Source organism: Tamandua tetradactyla, chromosome 21 (assembly GCF_023851605.1).
Source record: "Tamandua tetradactyla isolate mTamTet1 chromosome 21, mTamTet1.pri, whole genome shotgun sequence".
NCBI classification, from domain to species: Eukaryota; Metazoa; Chordata; class Mammalia; order Pilosa; family Myrmecophagidae; genus Tamandua; species Tamandua tetradactyla.
The window spans coordinates 49,061,656-49,074,115 of NC_135347.1; the positions used below are offsets into that span (position 1 = coordinate 49,061,656).

The following is a 12,460-nucleotide window of genomic DNA, read 5'->3' on the forward strand; positions in this document are numbered from 1 at the left end:
ATTCAGTACATAGATATCCCTTCTCTAACTTAGAGTTTTAATGTGTGAAAATGTGACTGTGAAAACCTTGTGACCAACACTCCCCTTATCCAGTGTATGGACAGATGAGTAAGGAAAAAAAAAGACAAAATAAATAAATTATGGGGGGGGGCAAGGGGGTATGGGATGTTTGGGTGTTCTTTTTTACTCTTATTTTTACTTCTATTCTTATTTACTTTTTTTAAAATATAATAAAATATTCAAAAATCAATTGTGATGCTGAATGCACAGCTATACAATGATACTCTGAACCACTGATCGTACATTTTGGATTATAAGACATATGGATATATATCTCAACAAAACCGCATTTTAAAATAAAAGGTGACCAACATTACCTGAGGTTGAAATGCCAGAACTGCCTTGGTATAATGTAGATGAGGGGATCCAAAGGCTTAGAGAAATTGAAATGTTAGAGTGGATTTACTATGGAAGACCTGTCCAAATATCCTAAGCATGTCCAGAGGACACACCTTTTATCAGGACTGTGAAGAATAAATTTGTGAGACTAGCACCATCATCCCTGAAGAGCTCTGTAGTCGCCCTTTTCTATAGGTCAGATATTACTGGGGTATGTACTGTCCCTGAGCTGCAATCCTTAAACACAATGAGGATGACTGGATCCTGAGTTGGCAGAAGCCAGATCACGGCACTTAACTGCAAAGACAAGGTGGGCCAGGCTGTCATAATGGGCAGCAGACTCAAAACAGCAGTCAAAATACTTTGGCTCAGAGAGACCTATGGCACTAGTGAGTAGATCATGGGGTACCTACAAGTAAAATAGATGAACACTCTACTAAATTCTTGTTTGAGCTGTATAAGCAGAAGAGTTCTAGGTCAAGTGAACAAAAGTCTAATTTGAATTACAAAAACAGAGAGCCATGGCCCATCTTCCTCCCAGCCTTCCCCAAGGAGACCTATGGCCTTTTACCAGGGCAACTGTGCACTGAGGAAAAGGAAATGATCATATATTTGGGGAATTATTAGACAGTAGCTCAGAAGTGACATTAATCCCAGTAGAACCAAAATATCACTCTGGTCCACTTGTCAGAGTAGGGGCTTAAGGAGATCAGGTAATAGATGGAGTCTTAACTCAGGTCCATTTCACAGGGGTCCAATGGGTCCCCAGACCCATTCTGTAGTTACTGCCCCAGTTCCAGAATGTGTGATTAGAATAGACATACTGAACAACTGGCAGAATCCCCATCTTGGTTCCCTGACTTGTGGAGTGAGGGCTATTGTAGTATGAAAGGCCAAGTGGAAGCCATTAGAATTGCCCCTGCCTAGCAAAATAGTGAATTAGAAGCAATACTTGATTCCTGGAGGGATTTCAGAGATTAGTGCTACTCTTAAGGACTTGAAGGATGCAGGGGTGGTGCATCCCTCCAAGTTCCCACTCAGATTTCTTACTGGGCCTACACAGAAAACATATGGGTACTGAAGGATGACAGTGGATTATAGTAAACTTAGCCAGGTGGTAACTCCAATTGCAGCTGCTTTTCCAGATGTGGAATCATTGTTTGAGCAAACCAACACATCCTCCAACACCCGAAATGTAGCTACTGATCTGGCAAATGTTTTTTTCTCAATAGTTCTTTCTAAGGACCACCAGAAGCAGTTTGCTTTCAGTTGGCAAGGCCAGCAGTATACCTTCACTGTCCTATCTCAAGGACATATAAACTCTCTAGCCCTACGTCATAGTCTTGTCACAGGGACCTTGATCGTTTCTCTCTCAATCAGGACATCACACTGGTCCATTATATTGATGATATCATATTGATTGGACCTAGTGAGCAAGAAGTAGCGCTGCTCTAGACTTGTTGGTAGGGCATTTTGTGTGTAAAAGGATGGGAGATAAATCCAACAAAACATGGGGGACTTCCATCTCAGTGAAATTTCTAGGTGTTCAGTGGTATGGGCCATGTTGAGATACCCATTTTAAAGTGAAGAATAAGCTATTGCATCTGGCCTCTTCTGGGACCAAAAAAAGAGGCACAATGTCTAGTTGACCTCTTGGGATTTTGGAGACAACATATTCCTCATTTGGGTGTGCTACTACAGCTAATTTACCATGTGACCAGAAAAGCTGCTAGTTTTAAGTGGGGAGCTGTGCTAGTCAGGGTTTTCTAGAGAAACAGAACCAACAGTAGATATATGGAAATATGAGATTTATAAAGGTGTCTCATGCAACCACAGGAATGGAAGTCTACAAAATCTGTAGTTCAGGCTATGAAGCTGGAGGCTCTGAGGAAGGGTCCAGACGAACTCCATAGGTGAGGCTTGCTGGCTGAAGAAGCAGTTAAAGAATCTCTTCTTCCAGTCTTCAACTGATTGAATTATCTTGTTATGGGAGACATGCTTTAACTGATTGCAGATGTAATCAGGTACAGATGCAATTAACTGACAAATGATTTAATACACCAGTCTTCCAGTTAATCAACCAGCTATGAAATATCTTTGCCTGACCAGACAACTGGGCATAATCACTTGGCCGAGTTGAAACCAGAACCTAACCATCACAGGACCAGAACAACAGGAGGCTTTGCAACAGGTTCAGGCTGCTTTATAACCTGCTCTGCCAATTGGGCCATACGATCCAGCAGCTCCAACGGTGCTGGTAGCATAAGTGGCAAATAGAGAACTATATGGAACCTTTGACAGGTCCCATAGGAGAATCACAATGCAGGCCCTTAGGATTTTGGAGTAAGGCCTTGTCATCCTCTGCAGATAATTACTCTCCTTTTGAGAAACAGCTTTTCGCCTGCTACTGGGCCTCAGTAAGACCAAATGCTTAACCATGGGCCACCAAGTTACCATGAGACCTGAGCTGCCTATTATTAGCTGGGTGCTATCTGGCTCACCAAACTATAAAGTTGGGCATGCACAGCAGCACTCCATCATAAAATGGAAATGATATATATGAATTAGGGCCTGAGTGAGACCTGAAGGCAAAAGTAAGTTACATGAGGAAGTGGCCCAAATGCCCATGGCCCCTAGTCCTGCCACATTACCATCTCTTTCCCAGTCCAGAGCTATGACCTCTTGGGGAGTTCCTTACAGTCAATTGGCTGAGGAAGAGAAAACCTGAGCCTGATTTACAGAGGGTTCTGCAGGATATGCAGGTACCACCCAGAAGTGGACAGCTGCAGTACTCTAGCTCCTTTCTGGGATGGCCCTGAAGGACAGTTGTAAAGGGAAATCCTCCCACTGGGTGGAACTTTGAGCAGTGCACCTGATTTCTGCTTGAATGGAGAACTAGCAGGAGGTGGCCTTGGATACTTGGCTATTCATGGGCTATTGTTAATGGTTTGGCTGGATGGTCAGGAACTTCAAAGGAGCATGATTGGAAGATAAGTGACAAAGAGGTCTCAGGAAAAGGCATGCAGACAGACCTTTCTGAATGGCTAAAAAACATTAAGATATTTGTGTCCCAAGTGAATGCTCACCAGAGGGTGACTTCAGTAGAGGATGTTTACTACTCAAGTGTATAAGATGACCCATTCTATGGAAACCAGTCTCTTTCCCACCCATTCCTGTCATTGCCCAATGAGCTCATGAACAAAGTGGGCAGGGTGGTAGAGATGGAGGTTATGCAGGGGCTCAGCAACATGAACTTCCACTCACCAAGGCTAACCTGGCTATGGACACTGCTCAGTGCCTAATCTCCCAACAGCAAAGGCCCACACTCAGTCCCTGATATGGCACCATTCCCTGAAGTAATCACCATGCTATGCGGTGGCATGTTGATTATATTGGACCACTTCCATTATGAAAAGAACAGTGATTTGTTTTAACTGAAATAGACACATATACGGGATATGGGATTTTCCTTCCCTGTATGCAATGCTTCTGCCAAAACTACCACCATGGACTTACAGAATGCCTTATCAACTGTCATGGTATCCCATATAGCACTGCTTTTGATCAAGGAACCCATTTCTCCACAAATGAAGTGCTGGAATGGGCACACGCTCATGGAATTCTCCAGTCTTACCATATTCTCCATCATCCTGAAGCAACTGAATTGATAGAATAGTGGAATGGCCTTTTGAAGACTCAATTATGGCACCAAGTAGGTGGAAATACCTTTCAGGGCAGTGTTCCTCAGGATGTTGTGTATGCTCTGAATCAGCATCCAGTCTATGTTACTGTCTCTCTCATAGCCAGCATTCACAAATCCAGGAATCAAGGGGTAGAAATCGGAGTGGCACCACTCACTACTACTCCTAGTAAAATTTTTTGCTTCCTGTCTCTGCAACCCTGAGCTCTGCTGGTCTACAGGTCTTAGCTCTAGAAGAAAGAGTGCTTCCACCAGGAGACACAACAACTATTCTATTGAACTGTGGCCACCTGGCCACTTTGGGCTTCTCGTGTCTCTAAATTAATGAACATTAAAAGAGGATTACTATACTGGCTGGGGCAACTGATCCTGACTATCAAGGGCAACAAGACTGCAACTACAAAATGGAGGTAAAGAAGAGTTTTCCAGGAATGCAGAACTCTGAGGGCATTTCTTAGTACTACTATGCTGTGTGTTTAAAATCAATGGAAAAAATGCAACAACCAAAATCAGGCAGGAGTACCAATGGTCCAAAAACTTCAAGAATGAAGGTTTGGGTCACCCCTCCAGGTAATGAATCATGGCCAGCTGAGGTGCTTCTGAGGATAAAGGGAACATGGAATGGGTAGTAGAAGAAGGTAATGATAAATATGAACTATAATCATGAAACCAATTACAGAAATGAGGACTGTGATGGTATGAATATTTCTTCTTTGTTTTGTTATGAGTATGTTTGTATTTGTACATAAAGCAAATATCTTTGCTTTCTTCTCTATCTTATCCCTTTATCATGTCCATGTTATAGTATTTAATTTTTATAGTATATCAAGTTTAAGAGTGAATATTACCCAAGGACTTGCACTCTATTCTGGAGAAATTTAGTGCATTTCTGCTTTTATGAAGGACTGTTGTATATTGTTAGATGAAAAATATGTCTGCTATTGTTTTTAATTTAGAAATTAAGCCTGGTTTAAGTTGATGTGTGTAGCTGCCAGGTTGACAAGGAGTGGACTGTGATGATAAGTTCATGTGTTGACTTTGCCAGGTGTTGTTGCCCAGTTGTCTGGTCAAGGAAGCACTGGGCTATCTGTTACAGTGAAGACATTTTGTGGACTTAAGTCATCAGTACATTGATTGCATCTATGGCTGATTACATTTGCAACTGGTGAAGGGGAGTGTCCCCCACAATGAATGGCATTTAATTCAATCAGTTGAAGGTTTTAAAGGAGAAGTTAGAAGAGAGAATAACTCTCTCCACTTCAGCTGGCCAGCCTCTCCTGGGGACTTAATCGAAGACATTCATAGGAGTTACCAGCTCATGGCCTTTGGAATTTGAACTTGTGCATCCTCACAGTTACATGAGATACTTTTATAAAATCTCATATTTACAGATAATTCCTGTTGGTTCTATTTCCCTATAGAATCTGACTACAACTCCCAGGTTATACCAGATCAATAGCAAAATACCATGGTATACACTCCTTGCTCTTTGTGTTGGCCTATTATTCTTTACTAAGTTTAGAAGCTAATGCTACAATGATTCCTCCCAATTCCCATCAAGTCAGTTTCTAATTCGATTAGAATCATGATAATCAAATAGTTGTAAGTGCTTTTGATTTAAAAACTAAAATTTCTCACTTTAAATATTCCTTTGACTTCATGGAACATGGAAAATATACCATATTATTGCTATATTTTAATATTCTGTGTGTTCAATCTAAACTGAGATAGCAGTCCTGCTCTTTCATAAATGTGTCCATTCTACAACCACTGATCGGTACTGTGCTAGATGCTAGGAATGCAAGGTAGAAAAGAGACAATATTTATCCTCAAGAAATTCCCAGTCCAGTAATTCACAGAATGTGAACACACAACTGATGTGATGAACACCTGAGATGTTCACCCAGAAAACAAGATAGGAGGCCACACCTCCATCCCAGCCAAATGGCTAATTAAATAAGGGACAGAGAGAGAGGCCATTTTTAATAGGTAAAGAGACAAGAGACCAGACAGATCTCTTTTGAAGAATTTAAGCAACTTTCCAATTCTTGGTTCTGTACTCTTTCACGGTTAATGTGCATTTCTTGCTGTTGGGGGTTGCAAGTCACCTCAGTGTCCTTGCAAAAACTTGGCTTTCATTCTTAACACAATTTAAAATACTTTCTGTTACTTGCAGTGCAAAAGAACCTTTACTAGAAAGATTTGCTAAATAAGGAGTTTAGAGTAGTATGGTCATGAAGTGTGAGGCTGTGAGGCTTGAGGTCAGGGATCAGACCCACAGACCTATGTCCCAGAGAGGAAAAGGCCTCCAGTTCCCTGAGATATGCTCTCACCAGGCACCTGCAGTGTGCCTGCCTGGAAAGAGAGAGGAATCAGAGTTTAAATGACTGAGATAAAATTCATCTTGAGAATATGTGTGGTGTGATGTTGTTCTATATTTTAGACTAGCATTTATAGCAAAAGTAAAATGGATTCTTTGGAGTAAAGTTAACCAGTTTCAAAGCATACTCAGTGTCAAGGAGAATATGGCACATAATTATTCAGTAACAAATCCAAGATTCTAGATAATTAACATACATTTGGAAAGTTAAACTTGAAATCCATGTGAGCCGGCTTGAAAGGATTTATGTACCTTAGAAAAACCATGTTTTAATACTAATCCCATTTTGTAAACAGCCATTTCTTCTAATCCCTATTCAATACTATATGTTGGAAACTTTAATTAGATTATCCCCATGGAGATGAGACTCAATCAAGTGTGGGCATTAAACTTGATTAGGTAGAAACATGTCTCTGCCCGTTCTAAGTGGACCTTGATTAGTTTACTGGGATCCTATAAAAGAGGAGATATTTTTGGAGAGAATGCCTTTTGAGAATGATGAGAAAGCCACAGCAGTACCAAGCAGAGCCATGAGGCTGAGAGAACCAGAGAGTCCAGCAGCCAGCAACATTTGGAGATTCTGAGAGAGCAGAGAGGGGCAACAAAATGCCACAGAAGAATGAAGCAGAGTCCACCAGCCAGTGACTTTGGGAGATGAAGAAGGAAACGCCTTCTGGAGAGCTTCATGAAACAAGAAGCCAGAAAAGAAAGCTAGTGACTTCACCATGTGCCCTCCATCCGAGAGAGAAAAACCCTGAATGTCATCAGCCTTCTTGAACCAAGGTATCTTTTTCTGGATGCCTTAAATTGGACATTTCTATAGATTTGTTTTAATTGGGACATTTTCTTGGCCTTAGAACTGTAAACTAGCAACTTATCAAATTCCCCTTTTTAAAAGTCATTCCATATCTGGTATATTGCATTCCAACAACTAGCAAACTAGAACACCATGTAAGTCAGCTTAAAAATTCATTGATACATGACTACATTATTTCACAGAATGGGAAATGACCATATCTATTAACTGGTTACAGACGCACTCACGCTGGTTATCTTCATAACCAATAATGATGCCTAGAACCAACAAGATCAAGAAGTCATTTTAAAAATCAGTGGAAAGGGCAGGCCACAGTGGCTCAGCAGGTAGAGTTCTTGCTTGCTGTGCTGGAGACCTGGGTTCGATTCCCAGTGCCTGCCCATGCAAAAGAAAAGAAAAAAAAAAAATCAGTGAAAAATTACTCCTACCCTTTTGTGTAATTATATAAACCCAGAACTCCCTCTCTTCTTTTCTTCCCTTTTCCTTCCTTTTTTTCTTACTATTTTTTCTTTCAGTTCAAGGGGGAAAAAAATCTTGTTTTATACTATTTAAATAACAGACTTACTAACATAAAATGCTAGTATGTTAAATGTGCAAGTAGTGCACATTTACTTTTATTAGGGGGGTTTCTATTTACTTATTTGCGTGTTATTACATTTATATAATCTAAAATATAATCTAAAAATAATCATGATGAATCTTCATTTTATTGTAAACTTGAAGGGTCACAACAATCACCCCCTCCTATTCTCCATCACTAAAGACTAACTGGTCCTCCATGACCTCAGAAACAGCACAGGTCTGGCCCATTCACCTGCTCCTTAAATATTCCCAGGTAAGGAGATTCTAAAACTTAATATTCTTTTGCAGTGAGAAAAAATGATCCTTCCTTTCCTAGGAAGAAAGATTATCTTTTCTATTATTATTATTATTATAAGCCAAAAGTCCCTGCTAATATAGAAGGCTGTTTCCTTTGTTCGGGTCTTCACCAAATTAGAGAACACCTGGAGAATAATAGAACTTTCAATATGCATATTAAAATTAGTTTCCTTCCAGGAACTTCAAAAGGTCATCAAAGAACAGCCTTGTCAATTCCCTCTAGATTTTGCACAGAGGCTTAATTATTAACAGGAACTTAAAGATCTGAATATCAGTAAGATTATATGACAACATACACATTTCTTTAGCTTCACTTTGGCAATCAATGTGAGAGAAAATAGTCACTGCACTGAAAAGTAGCTAGAATGAGAGGATAAGAAATCCCCATTTGTTGTGGATAAAGGGAAAATTATGTTTAATAATTTAATCAGATAAAGTGAAGCACTCAACATTCATCACTAGTAGTTTTAGAGAACATGTAATCCTCAGTTTTATTCTTATTGGCTCTTCATTCTCACTTAGACCTGTTATTTTATCTGGTCACATTTCCATAGCGACTGCTACCTCAATTTTTAAAGTCCAAGCCCTAGGAATCATTTTTATTCGAATGTTCCCATATCAGTTGTCAATATTGTTAAAAACCCTTGGCTGCTCTTCACAAAAACTTCTCAGTGTAGTCATTTGGCATCACTGTAGTAGAAAGAATCAGCACCACTCTTGACCTAAATTTCCTTATCAACTGATATGATTTGTGAATACCAAGACTAATCTTTCTTCTTAGTTGTGAGAAAGGGTTTCTTGAGATGAGTCAAATAATGACACCCCTCTACCTGAACTAAGAAGGCTGAATCAATTGAGAAGTAAAACAAGGAGTAAGACAATTAGTAGCCCTACCTCCTTTTTGCTGTGAAAAGTCAGGATGGAGGACAAAGCTTACCGTAGGAGTCAAATGGATGGTAACTGAATCTCATGCCTAGAATTAGACAGCCATAACAGCCAGGTGTGGCAGCACTGGGCGCTCAATAGGGAAGAGAGGCCTGCCCCTAAAGAAAAAGAAAATGTATACTCTGTGAGTAGGCTGGATCCCAAAACAGAAAAACAAAAGAACATGCCCAGTTTATTCTTCTTAAATTTACCAAAAACGATGCTATCACTCCTTACCTGGAATAGAATGAGTTAAAATAGCAGAAAGAGAAAGAGAAAGGGAGAGTAGGAGTTAACTAACTGTTATGTTCTACAAAAAGGAAATATCAAGAAAGAGGGATAATTGTTCTCCTTTCCATTTCTACTTCCCCAACATTGCAAGACCTACCAAATATGATAATTCTGACAGTGTCTATCAGTTTTCATATACCTCTGGTAACCAGTTACGGGTTGAATTGTGCCCCTTAAAAAGATAAACTCAAGTCCTAATGCTCAGCCCTGTAAAGGTGACCTTATTTGGAAATAGGGTCTTTGAAGGGATTTAGGGTAGGTCCTAATCTAATATGGTTGCTGTTCGTATAAGAGGAAATGTGGACATAGAAATAGACAGACATGAGAGGGCAGACAGCCATGAAACAATCGAGGCAGAGACTGAAGTGCTGTAGCAGCAAACCAAAGAATGCTAAGGATTACCAGCAAACACCTGAGGCTAGAAGAGACCAAGAAGGATTTTCCTCTACAGGTTTCATAAGGAGCTTGGCCTGCCAACACCTTGATTTCAAACTTCTAGGCTCTAGTACTGTGAAAACAATAAACTCATGTTATTTAAGGCACACAGTTTGTAATACTTTGCTATGGCAGCCTTAGGAAATGAAGACCTAACCCAAGGATATCAGGTTGCAATTTACATAAAGAATACTTTCATTTTAACAACTATAACCCCTTACTTTTTCTGGTGTTTTGCTTGCTAGAACTATTTTCCATCTACTTTGTGCCTTATTTACTAAACACTCATTAAGTTATTTTCTAAACTCCTTAAAAATCAAGATTCTGCCCTATTACTAATTGGTAAAACAACAAATATGCTCCGGTTAAGCAAGTTAACTTCTTTAACTCTCAGTTTCTCTTTGTAAAATGGGGCTAATGATAGTACCTACACATAAGGGTTGTTCCGAGGATTGAAGGAAATTCTGCATCAAGTTCTTAGCACTCCTATACCTGCCACCTAAATAGTACTCAACACATGCTAAACAGTGGTGGTGTGGATGATGATGCCAATAATTTTGTTCCTTCTCTCATATACCAACTCAAAAACATATCCTGAACCTTACTACCTCTTTCTACGTCCAATGCTGCTTCATATGATTTTTCAACTGGGCCATGCCAACAGCCCCCTTATTTGACAACCCACTTTCTTTCTCGCCCTTCTATGGTCATTCTTCACAACGTAGTCACACTGATCTTTAAAAAGGTAAATTAGATCTTGTCCCTTCCCTACTTGAAGCCCTCCAATGACTTCCCATCACACTTAGAATAAAATCCATACTCCTTACTCTGTGTCACAGACGGGACAGGAGCCGGCCCTGCCCGTGTCTCTAACTCCACCTTCCTCTGCCCACCCACTGGCTCACTTCTCTTCAGCCACATAGGAGCTCTTTCCTTTACTCTAATTCCTCCGACTGATTCTTGTTTGGGGGCTCTTTTAGGGAAAGTTAGGGCCCAAGATTAAAAGAAGATTTCCTTCTCCTTTCAGGTCTCAAATTCAGTAATATGTTCTTCATAAGTAAATGAAAGCTTCCAGAAACAAAAACTAAATCTCTATTTTTTTCTTTTCTGAGCTATAGGAATCATAATCCTTAATTCATAATAAACTATGATTATTGGCTCATGCTTTCTTTGTTTCTTTTTTTTTTATAATAATGCAATAATTAAGTCTACCATTCAAAGCAAACCTATGATTCTCCCCTACCCACACCTAACACACTACCGCCCTAGTTACAGGCTACAGAAAACCTGAACAGCACTAACAACCACGCTGGTTAATTAACATTTCCAGAAAATTCCACCCAGCATCAACAAAACACACTATCTTTTCAATGTACGTGGAAAATTCACTGAGTCTGTATTCTAAGCCATAAAGAAAACCTCAGCAAAGTTTTAAAAAACAGAAATAAAAATGCATGTTCTTAGACCATAATAAAATTAAACTAGGAATCAACAATGTAAAGTTATCTGGCAACTTCTCAAATATTTGGAAATTAAATAGCAGACTTTCAAAGAATTTATAGGTCAAAGAGTAAATCATAAGGGAAGTTAGCAAAGATTTCAAACAGTTAAAATTAAAACATAACACATGAAAACTTGCAGCATGCCGTTTAAGGAGTACTTACAGGCATATTTATAGTATTAAATATTATTAGAAAGATCATTTACTCAAGTTTCCACTTTAAAAAAAAAAAACAAAAACTAGAAAAGAGATGCAAGGGTAGTTCAGTGGCAGAATTCTTGCCTGCCATGTGGGAGACCCAGGTTTGATTCCTAGTCCGTGCATTTCCCAAAAAAACAAAGAAACAAATTCATCAAATGGGGCTGCAATAATGGGATACTCACATGGAAAAAGAATGAAATGTGACCCCCACTGTACAGCATACAAAACAAACAAACAAATTAGAAAAAGAAGAGTAAATTTAAATCAAAACAAGCAGAACAATATAAATAATAAAGAAAAGAGCAGAAATAAATGAAATTGAAAACAGAAAAATAGAGAAAATCCATAAAACCAATAGCTGGTTTTCTAATGGTCAAAAAAACGATTGGTGTGCATGGGCAGTTCAGTGGTAGAATACTTGCCTGCCATGTGGGAGACCTGGATTCAATTCCCAGTCCATGCACTTCCCGCCCGCACTCACCCCCCAAAAATTCAACAAATGGAACTGCAATAACAGGATACTCACATGGAAAAAGAACAAAATGTGACCCCCACCATACAGCATACACACACACACACAAAAAGCAATTACCAAAATCAGGAATGAAAGAGGATACATTACTATAAATCTATGGATATTAAAAGGTTAATAAGGGATTATTACAAACAATTTTATGCCCATAAATTCGACAACTTAGATGAACAAATTCTTTGAAAGGCACATTCAACCAAAGTTCACTTAAGAAGAAACAGATACTCTGAATAGCACTATAGCTACTAAAAAAATTGAATTCATACTTAAAAACCTTCCAACAACAAAATAAATATACCTACCTATATATATACATATGCAAGCATAATACTGTCATACAGTTTTTATGACAATATTTTGTAAACTTAAGTGAAATGGACAAATTCCTAGAAAAATGACTC

At 39.2% G+C, this 12,460-nt stretch overlaps 1 protein-coding gene across 18 annotated transcripts in view; it reads right to left on the minus strand.

Moving 5' to 3' along the window:
- The window catches only part of LOC143665617 (V-type proton ATPase subunit S1-like protein), a 58,293-nt gene that overhangs the window by 37,644 nt on the left and 8,189 nt on the right, over positions 1-12,460 (minus strand). For 7 of the 18 annotated variants that reach the window (XM_077139225.1, XM_077139223.1, XM_077139221.1 and 4 more), the window contains 3 exons: positions 9,793-9,898; positions 9,070-9,218; positions 7,524-7,671 (listed from right to left, as the gene is read on the minus strand). The exons of 5 other annotated variants lie outside the window; for them this stretch is intronic. In XM_077139225.1, the coding sequence (XP_076995340.1) occupies positions 7,524-7,538 (15 nt within the window). In that variant the 5' untranslated portion in view covers positions 7,539-7,671; positions 9,070-9,218; positions 9,793-9,898. Of the gene's footprint in view, positions 1-377; positions 7,672-9,069; positions 9,219-9,792; positions 9,899-12,460 lie in introns of all 18 variants that reach the window. 6 more of the 18 variants (XM_077139231.1, XM_077139229.1, XM_077139232.1 and 3 more) reach the window with 4 other exon arrangements.